Here is a 16,405-nt window from a genome sequence, read left to right as displayed (position 1 = left end):
TATGATCATGTTTGCACTGTGGTTTCACTCTAATGGGCAAATCACAACTTCATTTCAATACCAGTGCCACCACTGCACTATTTGGTTCATCCTTCTACAAAAACTGAATGTAGATCACTCCCTAAAGTTCCAAATATCAGCCTGGACCATTTTTATTTAACTTTATAGGCACAACAGATTAAATAAATAGGAAATACTCAAATTCTTCACAAGGCCCAGGGGGAAAATGACCTCTCAAACAAATGTTCTGCTTAAAAGTTGAACTTTTATTACTATATCATCATATACATTTCACATAGAAAATTCTGAAGTGATAAATTTGCTGAAGGCATTTGTCTTAAATACAAAACCTTGCAATGCCCCTCAGCAGCAAGTTTTTGATGCTAGCATCAATAGTAAATTTCCATAAATTAAAAGGAAAAAACAAGACCATGTAGTCAATTTTACACACAGTGGCCATGATTCAAAGGCAGCCTCAATGCACAGGTAAGACAACTAAGTCCATGCAACTGCAGTGTTATTCTAAACCACAGCTCCCCTCATTCAGAAACAGAAAGTGCTACGGAGAAGTCTTCAGGTGTGTGTAGTGTCCTTATTTATACATCGATGCCTTTGAATCACAGAATGTGGCTGCAAAAGTGATTTCATGTAAGATAATGAGAAATGTAACTCTTACAGATTAAAGTATCCATTCCTTCATCTGCCCAAACCAACTGTGCCACGTAAAGTGACTGGAAAAACAGAGTCATTTAATTTGAGTCTTACAAAATGAACTGTAAAAATTAAAAGCAATCCTTTTTCAGGTAAAAGGCCATTGTGGCTAATTTTTTGTTATCAGAATCAATACAACAGTCATTTTCCATTTCTTGGGCCCTGAAGCTCAATGCTGATGGCACTAAGGCAAACAATGTTTCCCTTTCCTTGAATGAACATCCTGGCACAAGAGACTACACAGGCCATGTTATTTGAGAGCCAGGTCACTTAAGGCATCAGAGATCTCTGTGTTGACCTGTGCTGAGGTGTTGGGTGGAAGAATGTTCAGATAGATGTCATACTGTTGATCCATTCCAAGGTAACTGTCACTCATAAGATACAGTGTGTAGATATACCTGTAAAAGAAAAAGCCTTTAGTTTGTTTCCCCACAAAAGCTTCACTTCAAGAATAAATGAAGTTTTCATTCTGCATCATCTTACTTTCCAGGAGCTTCTGGGGTATAAAATGCAACTGAGATGGAACTCCGACTTCGGACATATCCTACTCTTTTCAGAGCAATAAGTTCTTTCTTGTCTACTTCTCCCAGGATCAAGAACCACCCTTCATCTTTGCTTTTTGGAAATCGGGGTGCAATTGCTTTACTGTCTTGCTTGGTCTAGAAGAAAGAAAAACACAAGCCAACATTGTGATTTGTACACAATCCTTCATTTTACCATACCAAATATGAAATCATTGGGCATTTATTTCTGTACAAGGGGAAAGGATCCAAATAGTTAAGAGAACTGAATGAAAAAAATGTAGATAAAGCTAAAATGCTGAAGATTAACAGACAGATGAGAAATAGTTTCTTTATTTCATGACAGAAACATAAACTGAAAAAAAATATTTCACTGGTTCTTTAGGAACCATTTTATATGTTACCTTTCCCCTGATACAGATATTGCATTGGAAATGTGCTCTAAAATAAGAAACTAAGTATTAAAATGTACACATAATCCACAAATCCGTAAACAGGCTACCACATGCAAAGCATTCGACTGCCAGATTATCACTTTTATAAACTTTTACAGTGCTGATCCCCTGCTTCCTTCCCCTATTCCCTAAGAAAGTGATCAGTGTTGCCATGTTCTGTCTTGTGCTCTTTGTGACATGAACATTCTGGTGAGGAATACAGGATCTTTCTTCACTCAGCACATATACAGGGTCACAATTAGATTTTATTGTGGATTAAAAGACGTATACATCTTTCCCTTATGGATTTAGAACAAAACATACTATTGTTAACTCAGCACACTGCAGAAAAGTAACATAGATTGGATTCAACTAGCTATTCTGCAGATGAAAAAGGGAAGGGGGTGTCCCCTTGACCACCACAAAGGCTATGCTGTCATGGGACTTGCATGGATAAAGGTTATGTGAGATGAGGCTCCATTAAGGAAGGCAATTAAGTGAGACTGAGGGGAAAAAAACTAGCTTATTTTCATTGCATACCAGGGGAAGGGAGATCTTGGCCACGGGTATGGCTGCTGTGACTGTCTACACAGGGTTAGGAAAAATGAGTTCACAACATGGTAAATACCAGCTCTCACCATGCAGGGTTTCTAGCAACCTAGCAATTAAATCCTGCCGTGATACAATCAACTCATGGTGACTTTATCATACTCAGAAATAAGACGGGGAAAGGGGTCTCTTGAAGAACAATCTGAGGAACTGGGGGGAGAAAAATCCTGGACAATTATGAATATTCTACCTTAGTAAGTCCGAAATGCAACCTCTGCAAGTTTACTAGGAGGACGTATTCTTGATCAGCATGTAACTTGATCCACTTTTTTTCATCTCGTATGCCTGTTGCAAATTGTGGGACAAATACTTCTTTCTGTTCTTGAACTGCATCATCCCAACACCCTTTAATAATCATATTCACTTCTATAACTGGCAAATGGGACACGAAGTGCCAAGCCTGTGTGAGAGAGACAAACATACACAAACTGACACGATCCCCAATTCTATACAAACAGCAAAATATTGAAAAAGTATCATTTTAGAAATTTTGATTCCGTATATTCAGAATATATCGTGATCTTCTAGTCTTTGCATTATCAGCTTTAGGACTGTTCATAATTGGCTAAAGTTGAGATATCTAATCCTAAACATCGATGTTTTTGACAAAATAAAAGTATACTAATAAATTTAAAAGTAAAGATTGCAACTGAGAGCAGAAGTGGATTTTCAAACAATATTTACATGTGAGCAGCCAAGCTCTAATTTCTAATTTCTGTTGGCCATGCTCATTTGTGAGTGTTTCATTTGCAACACAGTTTGGATCATCCAGCAACTGCCTGAAAAATTCAGATTGACAGTTTTCTACTTCACTGTTAAAAGCACCAATCCATATTGGAATGACAAAGAGAATTTGGGAAATTACTTTAGCTCCATAGATTTAATGGTAGCAGGAAGGTGGAAAAAATTTGCCAGTAAAACAAATTGTCCCTTCAAAGTTTTCTAACGTTCTCCCTATGGTGTATGCATTTATTATTATAGCTAACATTTATACAAAGATATTTAAAACAGTTAACTTGTTCCATTTGATTACCTTTCACCTGCCAATGATATCAGAGAATTCCAATAGGAGAGGGGTCATGCTGCATTTCCACACATCGGCAAAAATAGCATTACGCCAGCTGAATGACGTAGTGCTAAACATTATCATGCCTCCCAGCCCCTCATCACCTTTTTGTTGTCTTGCTCTACTCTACTTCCTTTTCGCGCTTCTCACCCTCCACATTGCCTGCTGGAAATGACTGAAGAGAGCAACGTGCTTTACATGCGACTCTCTTCCTCCTGTCAATCAAGCTAGGCAGCCAATCCCCTTTCTCCATGTTTTAAAGGTCCCGCAATCTCCGCTAATTTTTTTAAATTCATAGTTCTCAGGTTAAATGCCTATGCATCTAATCATAGATGCTTTAAAATGGAGGATGTAGCTGGCCGGTTACTGCCCAGATGCTAGATGTTGGTGACGTCATATGGAATATAATGACTAAGCATTTCACTATATTTAACGGGTGCAGAAATGTCCATGGAATTCTCAGTTCTAAGATGAGTTTCACAGGCTGCTGATTAAGCAATCTTGATTTAAAAGACAGAAACATATACAGTCACTAAACCAGCTTGCCACACATATTCTATTACTCTTCAAGAATTCAATGACAGTACTTTGTAGAACATATTAGTTGGTGTCCACCATCCTGAAAATTCACAGATCAATGATTCAGCAACTTCCCCTCCAAAGAGTTCACATTGGTTTGTTGCAGAGAAAGATGAGACTTTTATGCTATATAAGCTATAAGCCATGGCGATAATCAACAAGAAAACAAATATGGCTATACAGTAGCCTTGTGCTTGTAAACTATCAGTGTAGCTCTCCAGTGTTTAACGGTGGGATCACCACACATTTCAATAAGATTCCATGAGTCTTGATTATGTTTTTATATAATTGCCAGAATTGTTACCATAAATATCTTAGCCCTTAGCCTCTTATTTAACTACTTCCACACAAATAAAGCAAATATAAACCTCTTAAGAGTACTACAAATGCTTTTCGAAGATTACTGTATGTCCAAATTAAAAAAGCCTTACCCTTACTGATTAAAGTATTCTTCTATAAGCCACTGAAAACTACTTATAATTACATTCTGAATTAAATCTTCCCAACGTAATCCATAATGAGTGAGTCACTGAAGTGCTAATTAGTGATAAGGCAAACCACAGAGAGTTCAGAGGATCAGTTCAGATAATTACCCAAAAGTTCAAATTCTTATGTAAAGTTATCCACAGTTCTAAGTTGCTTATTGCACCCAAGTGGTGTACTCTTTCATGTCTTTAAAATAGCTTCCAACTGCCATGGTAGTTTTTCACAGTTTGAAGAAGGGTTTTTATACCCTGCTTTTCACTACTTGAAGGAGTCTCAACAACTGTCTTCCCTTTCTCTCCCCACAACAGATGAGGTAGGTGGGGCTGAGAGAGCCCTGATGGAACTGCTCTGTGAGAACAACTCTAACAGGACTGTGACTAGCCCAGAGGTCACCCAGCTGGCTGAATGTGGAGGAGTGGGGAATCAAACCTGGCTCACCAAATTAAAGGTGCCGCTTTTAACCACTGACTATTCAACCTGTTCCACAATTCTTTTTACTCTCTGATCAGCAATTGAACTGGGCCTCTATTTTTCACTGCTCATTGACTGAATGACTTAGCAACTTTGTTTTTGCCTACTGACTTATTTCCACATTGGGCCACTTAAATACCTTCCCATTTCAATGAATCTGGCAGAAGTATTTTAGTCAGAATTATTTCCTGTGCACCTCAAAGCTATGAACCTGCCTGTAAGGAAAGAACTCTTTTAGAATCCCATGCTTCTCTTCTTATTTGGGGTAGAGAACAGCAAAGTAGCCATTTACCCATAATCCTGTACATAACAGCTTCTCTGTGCACTGACTGAATTCATGGAGAGGAGAGCTGGCAGGAGCACAGTGATCCTCTCAATGGTGTGTGATTGTTGGCTTGTATGTATGGTGTAATAATGAGAATCTTCCAGATCCAAATCCAACACTCTAACCGCCACACAATTCTGGCTCTGTGCATGTTTTTTTCCCCATAACTTTATACCAGCCTTTCTCAACCAGGGTTTCATGAAATTTTGGGGGTTTTTTTTGACAGTTCTTGGTTTCCCAAATGGGTGGGAGTTAATTAATTTTTATATATTTAAAATTTGTTAAACAATTATTGAGTGATATCTGTTCCACTTAATATTTATGGTAAGGGCTTGGAAGAGGAGGAGCGTGGTCTAATGGCTTAAGTGCCACTCAGTGCTTAACGCCCACTCAGGGCGGCTGTCCCGCCTGAGTGCCTCCTCCTCCAACCAGCTTGCCTGTCTGTCCAGTGGCTAGCCAATCGCTTTCCGTACCCCACCCCTGACCACCCCCTCCTCCCTCCACTTCCTTCCAAGGCTCAGAGGCTGCAGATCCCTGCCACATGAGAGCTGACCCTGCTGGTCAGTTCCCTGCCTGGGGGCCTCCAGCCCCCAGGCCTTAGGGCTCCCTGGGAGGGCACCTTGCCCCTAGACAACTGAGCCAGCTGGACATGGCCTCAGGCGGGAACATGCTGCTCTAACAGCTGCCTACAGCCTTTCCAAGTCTTTGGGGGAGGGAGAAGCCATCTGGAAAACAGCCATCTGCCATCTTTCCAGGTCCTGGGGGGAGGGGGAGGCTGTCTGCAGAGTTCTTTTACGACTCCTCCCCAATCTAGCAAGCCGTTGTAATCCTGAATGCTACAGGCTTTGCCCAAGGTAACTGTATATGGTCATGTTGACCTATCCCCCCTCTTCAATGACCAGTGATAGGCCTGGAGGGGGAGGGAAGGGAAGGTACCCGGGGGGGGGCATATATACAGTTATGTTTCCCAACCATATTCTGAATGATGGTGTCACTTTTGTGGTTTCTGGAAGCCTGAAAAGTGTTTCAGGGGTTTCTCAATGGTAAAAAAGTTGAGAAAGGCTGCTGTATACTAACAAAAACATTCTTGCAACATGTAGGAATCCTATATTGGCATACTATGCCTCACACACGTTTTTCAGAACTTGACCAGCTATCTCAATTATTTAAGTTTATATCCAGGAAATTTGTTATGCACACCCTCTGCGTGGAAGATTCTAAAAGGGCTTTCAACTACCTGTTTTTGTATACAGGAATGTGTGCAGTCAGTGATATGGGAGAGCACAAGGAATGGGAGGTTTGGGCAGCCTCTGGATGACATGATAGAGGCGTGTATTGTTCCATTACACCCTTATCAGAATCTTTTGTAGTTGCTGTGCCCACAATGTAAGACAATCATGCCCACTGATATTAGGTTCAGTTTTACAGGTGATTCACATTTATTTTGTGTGTGTCTTCTTTAATGAATTTGGTGGTAAATGTTGAAAGAAACAATGAAATAAATCTAATTCATCTTTATAATGTTCTTCATGAAAATTATGTGGTAGGTAAAAAACATGTAGCATTGTTAAAAAAGATTTACGAGATATTTTTTATTCTGTACATTCATGATTCCCCTCAAAATGAGTGACGTAGCCATCAGAAACTCAACTGAGATTTTTCTTTAAAATTACAGTATAACATATTTTATATTTGCTTACATACATACACTGTAGTCTGATGCTTATGTTACTGAGACATTAAACACACACACATGCTAAAAGATATAGATGCATCACATACACAAAAGCTATTTTTGAAGAAACTGCTAAAACATTTCAGTACCAGCCAAACATATTTATCTGAGGATTAATCTTCATCTATTGAATCAGACGAGAACACTGCCATGCATACAATTATTTAATTAGCAGCCAAATCCTCTGCCAGTCAGCTACCGTTCTAGGCATACTGATGGGGAAGTAGATGCAAATCTCACAGTAGTACTGCTTTTTCTCATTACTACTGCAATTAGCACTTAAATTGATGCTTTAAACATACTAATTTCTGGAATAATTCAGGATTTGTATGTTACCTGGGATCGCCTCACTGCAGAGGCGACACCAGATTGCTACGCAAATTGAAGCACTTTTGAGCCAAATAACCATCATCGTATCAGATGGAGCCAATTTGCATTTGGTTTTAAAGATAACAGAACGGCAATTTATGCAAATAAATTAAGTTAGTTTACTTCTGAGTTCTCCCTGAACTAATTACAACAATGTTCTAATTTTTCAACGCATCTATAGCTTGGACTGAAGTCAACATGTATTACGATTGAAATATGTTGTTAAAGATCTTGTTTTAATTTAAAATTCTTTCATAAAAATTTGATATTTTATATAATCATATGGATGTCAGTCATGGGCATTAAAGTGGTCATCTCTTGTCACATTTTAGTTTATCAGAATGGATAAGATAAGCAAGGACATTTCATTTTATCCTTAGGTTGTTCATCAAGAACTGCATAAGGAACCTGGATTTTAACTCAATATTTTTCAGCCCCCCAAATCTCTCAGTTTATTACAATACTTTGTGTTTGTTTGTTTGACTTCTATACCGTCCCTCACTTGACATGTCAGCATTATATAATAACTAGATATTAAGCCCGCTGTGGCCAAAATACAGCGGGCCCTAGCATGGTGGGTGGGTGAAGGGATGGGGCGAAGGAAGGAGGAAAGGAAGAAAGAGAGACAAAGAGAAAGACAGAAAGAAAGGGAGGAAGATAGACACAGAAGAAGAGGGAGAGAAACAGGTAGCCAGAAAGAGGCAGATGGAAGAGAGGGAGGAAGGGACAAAGGGAAAAACAAAGGGAATGCTGGGAGGAAGGGAAGGATAAAGGGAATGCTGGGAGGAAGGGAGGAAAAGAGTAAGGTAGGTGGCCTTGGGACCTTCTGCCGGGCCCAGGGGCAGGCTTGGCTGCCCCAGGGCCTGGCAGAAGGCTCTGGATGGGGGCGGGGAGCTCTGCGGTCTAGTGCCGGGCCCAGGGGCAGGCGAGGCTGCTCCAGGGCCCGGTAGAAGGCTCGGGAAGGTGGCGGCAGGCTTTGCGGCCTACTCCCAGGCCCAGGGATTGGCGAGGCTGCCCCAGGGCCCAGCAGAAGGCTCAGGAAGGCGGCGGCAGGCTTGGCTGCCCCAGGGCCTGGCAGAAGGCTTGGGAAGGCGGCGGCAGGTTGTGCGGCCTACTGCCTGGCCCAGGGGCAGGCTCGGCTGCCCCAGGGCCTGGCAGAAGGCTTGGGAAGGCGGCGGCAGGCTTTGCGGCCTACTGCCAGGCCCAGGGGCAGGCTCGGCTGCCCCAGGGCCCGGCAGAAGGCTTGGGAAGGTGGCGGCAGGCTTTCCGGCCTATTGCCGGGCCCAGGGGCAGGCTCGGCTGCCCCAGGGGCCAGCAGAAGGCTCGGGACGGCGGGAGCGGGCTTTGTGGCCTTCTGCCAGGCCCAAGGGCAGGCGAGGCTGTCCCAGGGCCCGGCAGAAGGCTCCCTGGGAGAGGTGAAGCTGGCTGGAGGACTTACCGCTGGGGAAGGCTTCTTGCTATGAGCGGCGACTCCCCATTGGCTGCTTGGCCCTTGAGTGACACTCGGAGGGCCCAATCAGGAGCCGTGAAGCCCTCTGAGTTTTTATCCCGGACAGAGCCCGCTCTATCTCCTCCCCTTTAGCCCTTACTCCTTCATTTAATCCGCTCTGCATGAGCGTTTAAAGACTAGGGGCAAAGCCCGTTGTATCCAAGAATACAATGGGCGCTAGAGCTTGGCAGTGGGCAGAGGAAGGGGAGGAGTTATCCAGTCTGTAAGGGCATGGGGTTGAATGTGTGTGTTGTGTGGGAGGTTGTGGTGGTGTAGTGGCAAGTGAGGGCATGGGTGTGGAGATATGGTTGTCAAGAACCTGTGGTTTGGAATGTTCGTTGAGTGTGGGAGAAGACTGACCTTTGGGAATTGTGGCATAGTGGTTACAGATGAGCTTTCCAGAGCCATCTCTTCAGATATGTGAAGGTAAAATCAGACTGGAGACTCTTCTTAGGGGAAGATTACATGGCAACCAATTCCCCCAGTTCTGTGTCATTTCCCTTCTTGTGGGAATTAGGCCACAGAAACCGAAATGCCCCTCTGCCCTAATACACATGGGGTAGTCACAGAACACAGGTGTCCACCCTGTTCCTTCTTCTCCATTTTTTTCACTGTTGATAAAATGTTATGTGCCCACATGCTTCTTTCATGGTTGCTCCTTACAAGAAGAATGGATTTTTGTACCCTGTTGTTTACTACCCAAAGGAGTCTCAAAGCAGTTTACAAACACCTTTTCCATTCGTCTCCCCACAATAGTCAATCTGTGAGGTATGTGGGGCTGTGAGAGGTCTGAGAGAACTGGGAATGGGCCGCAGTGACCCAGCAGGCCTAAGGTGTCTCAAAGCATTTCCCAATCATCTTCCCTTCCTCTCCCTCTCACTATTTACAATTTCAGGCTGTAACTATTTATTTAGATCTTCCTGCACTTTCTAGACTCATAGGACTGATGCTGGTCTGCCTGTCTGCGCCCCAGAATACAAACAGTTGCTGGTAAGGGCTGGCCATAGCCCATAGGCCAGGAGGGACACACCTGCACCACTCCCTCCCAACTGCAGGCAAAAATGGCTCCTTTGAAGGCTGGACTCTGAGGCATTGTACGATTTTGAAGTCCCACCTCCAAACCTCCAGGAATATTTCCAACCCAGGGGTAGCCAACCTCCAGGTGGAGCCTGGAGAGCTCCTGGAATTACATCTCACCTGCAGAGTATAAAGATCAGCTGCCCAGGCAGAAAGGACTACTTAGGAGAGGGTTGTGGTAGAGAAGAAACATTTAAGGCCTCCCACACAGGTTGTTGTTGTTGAATTGAAAGAATTGAGGCCTACTGCACAGGGTTGTTGTGCAGATGAAACAGGAGACAAAAAAACCAGTTTCATCCACAGAATAACGCAGTGGCCTCAATCTGCAGAGAGTTGCCAAGAAGAAAGACACATGGCTTGGCTGTGTCTAACCCCCCGGCCAGAGCAGTATTTTAAGTGAGAAGGGGCTTTTCTGTGGCCTCCCTGTCTGCCAACTGTTTGGCAGAAGGGGAAAGTTCCCCCCCCCCTCAAAAGGAAGGCCCTCAGGCTCCCCTGCGTTGCTCTTGGAAAGACCTCCCTCCCCTCAGTCAGGGCCTGTCAGAGGCTCCTTCGCAAAGGCCTGAAGGGGGGGAGGGGGAGCACTCTCCAGCCTCCTGCCAGCTCTGTCAGGGTTCTGAGGCCATTTGCAGTTGGACATGGCAGTTAGGACAGCCTTGGGGCGAAAAGGGCTGGCGCAGCCTGTCCAAGCCTCTGTTCTCATCCCCCTTGGCAGCCCTACTGACCTCCTCTCCCTTTGGTGGTCAGGAGCAGACTGGCAGCCATTTCTCCAGATTGCCCCTGGCTGGATGGAATTTTGGTCTGTCCTGGTAAGGGGTCAATCGGAAGGCGCTTCGTGCCTTCCGATTGGCCCCTCCACTTGTCAGTCCAGGGCCACGGGACCAATTGTTGCCCTTCCTCATCACGGACTGAGCCCACCCCAACACCCCTTACTGTTTTATTAAGAGGGAAAAGATGATGATGATAATATCTTTCATAGCCTGTCCTTCCCTGTTGGCTCAAGGTGAGTAACAACAGAATAAAATATACAAAATAATATGATATACATAAATAAACTTAAGATAGAATTACATTTCCTCGATGTTATTTTCCTGGCCTCAGCTATAGGCCTGGTGTAACAGCTCTGTTTATAGGCCCTCCAGAACTGTTGAAGGTCACAGAGTGCTCTGAGCTCACTACTGTAATATTACTCTCATCTAAAAAATAAAAAAACATGCAGATTTCTCCAATTTGATGGTAAACACAAACTCAATCCAGCATGTCAGAAAGGTGCTTGATTGGTATTTATAATTTTTTTAGACATGAGTAATATTAGACATCTCAAACTAAGCTGTGAGAATTCTTTTATATTAGAACATACATGAATTTTAATATAAACTATGTTCAGACACACCTGCAAAAGGTACAAATGCACATACACATTCAAGTTCAGCCTCTTCATCCCCACTATGGGTGTGAGTCATTTTTGTATACTGGCTACTGTGAAACCAAACCAAATTGCATAAACCACATTGGAATTCACCAGTATCACCTTGAAAACAACAGTGAACCTCGTACAAGCTAACATCTGTAGTCAAGAACATAGTAGGCTATTCATACTTTAATTCTTACTATATTCATTCATTTATTTACAGTCACTGACCCGCCTCAAAACTTACATAACATGAATTCCTACTGTATTTGTTCTTGTTACACTTAGCACAATAGATTTAAAAAGTAATAGACCACAGTCTTAATTCAATATTACAGAATGAGAAAGTGGAAACCAAATAGGTGTAAAACCCAGCTGGAAATCAAATGGGAATATAGTTCCAGGTCAAACCCTAGGTGAGATGTACCTGTGTGGCATATTGCAACATGGGTGTCTCCTCAGAGAAGAGAGAAATTATTGGAGGTTATATAATACATGGAATACATGTTCCACACAAGTGGCTCATGGACACCAGCAGCTTTTGGAACAAAAATAAGTTGTGTTGGGGAAAGCCAATCCATTTGGAATGCATGAGAACTTGCTGCCTAATACAATTATGGCTGGCTTTGACAACTAGGTTTTGGCTCCAGGGCTGAGTTAATGGTCAAAATTATGCAAAATGTGGGAATTTAGACTGTGCAACAGTGCTGGAATGAACTAGTACTTTTCCTGCCAATGATCAAATGAGTGTGTGTGTGCGTATAAAAGAAATAAAAATAAATGGAAATGACAAATAGACTTGTTCTATATACTTTGCCATCTAATCATATTATAAAGACAAGAAGACAGAAATATTACCTGTTTAATATGTGCAGCATGCAGATCATGATCTACAATGGAAGCAAAACTATTTTCTTTCCCGTCACATGCAGCTATCAATTCAGGAAGAGACTCAATAGGCCCTTGGTAACTGCTCTTCCTTTTCCCTTGGCTCCATTTCCTGGTAAAACAATGAACATGTCCAATGAACATATGAAACTCAGGAAAACAAAAAGAGTAAAGAGGAAGGAAAAATAAGAAGGTGAAAGTAAAAAAGCACTTTAAAAAGGGAAATCTTAACCCATTTTAAAAGGAACTTTCTTTTGGAAGGTCACATCAATAGTTTTTAGATTGTTTTAGTTTCGTTATTTTAAAACTTGCCATACTGCCAAGTTTTGGGATCAATTATGAGACTATTTGCACCACAATCCTAGATCATTAAGTTAACCCTCTTGCTTTAAACTGGTTTAATAAGAGAAAGACTTTTACTATGTAGATTAATGTTATTGATTTCAGTTCAAAATTTACAGTTAAGGACAACCTTCTGCACGAATCCTTAAATATTCGTAACCAAGATGACAGCAGTGGTCTATTTACTTTAATTAGCCCCTTTCTCTGAAGACCACAATTCAAATATTGCAATGTATATATTGGCAAACAATTTAGAAATTATATGGGAAGGGGAAGACTACCTCCCTTTCTTCCCCATCCCATATAATTTCTAAAACAATTTAGAAATTATATGGGATGGAGAAGAAATGGAAGTAGTGACAGATTTTATTTTCCTGGGCTACAAGATCACTGCAGATGGGGACTGCAGCAAAAAATTAAAAGACGCTTGCTCCTGGGGAGGAAAGCTATGGCAAATTAGACAGCATCCTAAAAAGCAGAGACATCACCCTGCCAACGAAAGTGCGTCTAGTCAAGGCTATGGTCTTCCCAGTTGCAATGTATGGCTGTGAAAGTTGTACCATAAGGAAGGCCGAGCGTCAAAGAATTGAGGCTTTTGAACTCTGGTGCTGCAGAAGACTCTTGCGAGTCCCTTGGGCTACAAGGCGAACAAACCGGTCATTCCTAGAGGAGATCAGCTCTGACTGCTCCTTAGAAGGCCAGATCCTGAAGATGAAACTCAACTACTTTGGCCACCTCATGAGAAGGAAGAACTCCCTGGAGAAGAGCCTAATGCTGGGAGCGATCGAGGGCAAAAGAAGAAGGGGACGACAGAGAATGAGGTGGCTGAATGGACTCACTGAAGCAGTAGGTGCAAACTTAAATGGACTTTGAGGAATGGTAGAGGACAGGAAGGCCCGGAGGATCATTGTCCATGGGGTAGCGATGTGTCGGACATGACTTGGCACCTTACAACAACAACAATGGGAAGGTATTTTCATAACATGATTATTTATTTTGAAGATTTGTATGCTATGTCTCCAGAATCTTGCTTGAGGTGGAAAAAGTGCTCAGAACTTTTTGTCCAAATGTAGGAGTACTGCACTTGGATACCAATCTTTATGTTATAGAATGATGAAGATGATTATTCTCAAAAATTATATAAACAACAGCAACATCCTGAAGCAATATAAATCAGTTTATTTGTAGGATTTTTAGTCAGATCCAATAATGTCCCAAGAGTGTGGTAGAGAGCTCATATTAAACTATGAGAGAGCATATTAAAATTTCTGCTTAGCCATAAAACTCAAGATTAAGTAACAAGTTATCACAATCAAGGGTATATAATGTGCTTTTGGTTTACATTGTATGTGTGGTGGGAGGGAAGGCTAGTGAAGCATCTTCCATTATATGAGGCATGTAATTTGGGCTTTATTTATTACACCCTTTTATTAATTCTCTCCAACTTCTTATCCTGCAATTCCCACGGAAAAGAATAAGTTTATAACTTATCACATTCTTATTGTGACTAGTAATCAAGCCCGCTGTATGAGTAATACAGCGGGCGCTAGGCACTTACTTGATCGTGGGTGCTGCGTGGCGGCGGGCTGTTGGCGGGGGCTCCCTCGTGCGGCGGGGCCTCCCCCGGGCGGCGGTGTTTCGGCGGCGGCGGCCTGACGCGGCAAGAGGCGCTTCGTGCCTCTCGCCGTGTCAGGCTGCCGCGCAACTGCCGGGGGCTCCCTCGGGCGGCGGCCTGTTGCGGCGGGGCCTCCCCGGGCTGTGGCCTTTCGTCGGCCTGATGCGGCGGGGCCGCCCCTGGGCGGCGGTCTTTCGTTCGTCGTTGTCGGCCTGACGCGGCAAGAGGCGCTTTGCACCTCTCACCGTGTCAGGCCGCTGGGCAGGAAGCCCCTGGCAGTCGTGCGGAGCGGCGGCCTGATGCAGCGAGAGGCACGGAGCGCGGCTGCCGGGGGCTCCCTTGTGGGTGGCCTGACGTGTCGGAGGCGCGTGGCTCGCAGTTGCTGAGGCTGGGAATCAGAGGGACACATCCCGCCCCAGAACTCCTTACTGAATTATTTAGTCCGCGGCACCACGGATTATTTAGTCCGCGGCAGTGTTGTGATAGGAGGACAGTCTTGAATTAGCTTATACATTTTAAAGTATCATTCCTGTAAGACAAGATTTCTAAGTATCTGAGTACCTGGTAAATTTTAACATTATTTAAAAGTTAGCACACAAAGCACAAAAGATAGAATCTTTGCCATTTACTATTCTAATTGCATGTGACTATCAACACTCTCAACGTAAGAGGAGATATATACCTGAAAAGATAAAGATGATGGTGTTCCACATTGGGTATGGTAAGCAAAGTTGATTCATGATTCCATTGTCCCTGAATCAGCATCTGTATCAAACTGGTAATATTTAGAGCAGTCACCAGCCAGCCCTGGTTGGCTGCAACGTCCAGCATTGCCTAAATAAAAAAAAGACCATTTTAATTACTTCCTTTAAATTTCTCACATAAATGCAAAGTATGTACTTTTACTACTTTAGCTGCACTGATTCCAGTTACTATGAATGGGAATTGCCTGGTTTGACCAGACTTTTGTAAACATGTTTAAATAAAGTTTATCTAAAGTTTGGATTGATTTACACGTCAAAGAGCCAGTGAGAAAAAAAATATTCACTATAAAGTTACAACATCAGCTCATTTTCTGTGTTGGCTTTTGAATGACAAACCAGATGATATTGTTCCAAATTCTAGAGTACAGCAACTTAAGCTCTGAATCTCTTGTACTAAAAGCCAGTCTTGTAAACAGCTACAAGGAGGGTGTGTTGACCGTAAAAAGATCCAAATTACCTCTTCTGCAAATAAAAGAGGTCTTCCACACTTGCAAGAGGGAGGAGCAATAACTGTTTCCGCTTCATTCCCCTGCAGATCCCCACACTATATCACTTTCCATTTCTGAAAACCCTTCAACCCTGAAAAATGGTTTTCTATGGAGTACCATTTAAATCAGGCCTATATTTGTAATTCTTCGGTGTACCCACTGGGATTAGACATTTACATTTCTTTTAAAATGAAATGGAGATGGAGTGTTCAAATCTCCAGGAATTTCCCAACCCACAGTTAGCAGCCCTGCAAGCAGTGCTATGCTGAAGTACAGGGACTCCCTACAATGCTTGTTTCAAAAATGTTACCACTGAACCACCTGCAAATTGTTTTAAAGGTAAGACTGTTGACCTTTCATTAATGTATCTCCAAAGCTATTTAGACACTGAATGCACTGAGAATAGATACTTTATATTTCAAATAAAGTATCAAATGGTAAAAAAACCCTATAGTTTTGTTTTAAATTGAGAGCATCAAGGGTCTGTGTTTTGATGCTGGAATGTGTACAGTTCAGACTTTTTTTTTACAGCCCACTAGAGGAATGCTAAGCTGTCTATATTAACCTGTACATTTAATCAAATGTTTTACAGACAAACAAAAGGCAGCATTTACTTAAGGCAAACTAAACAGTGGAATCTTCTTTCAACAAAGGAGTTGTTTACACATGCAGAGCTATTTCAATTAAATTACACTGATCCTGGAGAAATGTTGAGTTTAAAGGCACACAAAGCTGGTGGCGGGATGAGGAAAGAGCTTAAACTAATAGTTTTGCTTTCATTTCAACAGGTTTCATTTATTAACATGGAACAAACTCTACTGATGTTCAAAAATATTTTAAAATATTGCCTTCTTATTTATGACAGGAACAATTAAGTGAAAACAGTCACCACCGACAACATAACTTTGGTTTTTGGATGATGGCAAGGAAACAAAAATGGAGAAGTAATATGTAACATTCTTTCAGAGTGATTCTAGCCTCAGTCTTTTCTCCACATGTATCAAGCAAAACACTTTGCCCACAACTAC

General features: G+C 42.4%; 1 protein-coding gene across 1 annotated transcript in view; it reads right to left on the bottom strand.

The window, feature by feature from the left end:
* Positions 1 to 245: 245 nt before the first annotated feature.
* The window catches only part of ASCC3 (activating signal cointegrator 1 complex subunit 3), a 303,036-nt gene continuing 286,876 nt past the window's right edge, over positions 246 to 16,405 (bottom strand). The window contains exons 38-42 of the mRNA XM_077303437.1: positions 14,808 to 14,959; positions 12,139 to 12,280; positions 2,466 to 2,675; positions 1,195 to 1,370; positions 246 to 1,109 (exon numbers count right to left, since the gene is read on the bottom strand). Coding sequence (XP_077159552.1) covers positions 962 to 1,109; positions 1,195 to 1,370; positions 2,466 to 2,675; positions 12,139 to 12,280; positions 14,808 to 14,959 — 828 coding nt within the window. The 3' untranslated portion in view covers positions 246 to 961. The remainder of the gene's footprint in view (positions 1,110 to 1,194; positions 1,371 to 2,465; positions 2,676 to 12,138; positions 12,281 to 14,807; positions 14,960 to 16,405) is intronic.

This window comes from Paroedura picta, chromosome 1 (genome assembly GCF_049243985.1).
Source record: "Paroedura picta isolate Pp20150507F chromosome 1, Ppicta_v3.0, whole genome shotgun sequence".
Lineage (NCBI taxonomy): Eukaryota > Metazoa > Chordata > Lepidosauria > Squamata > Gekkonidae > Paroedura > Paroedura picta.
This window is presented reverse-complemented; position numbering and strand designations above follow the sequence as displayed.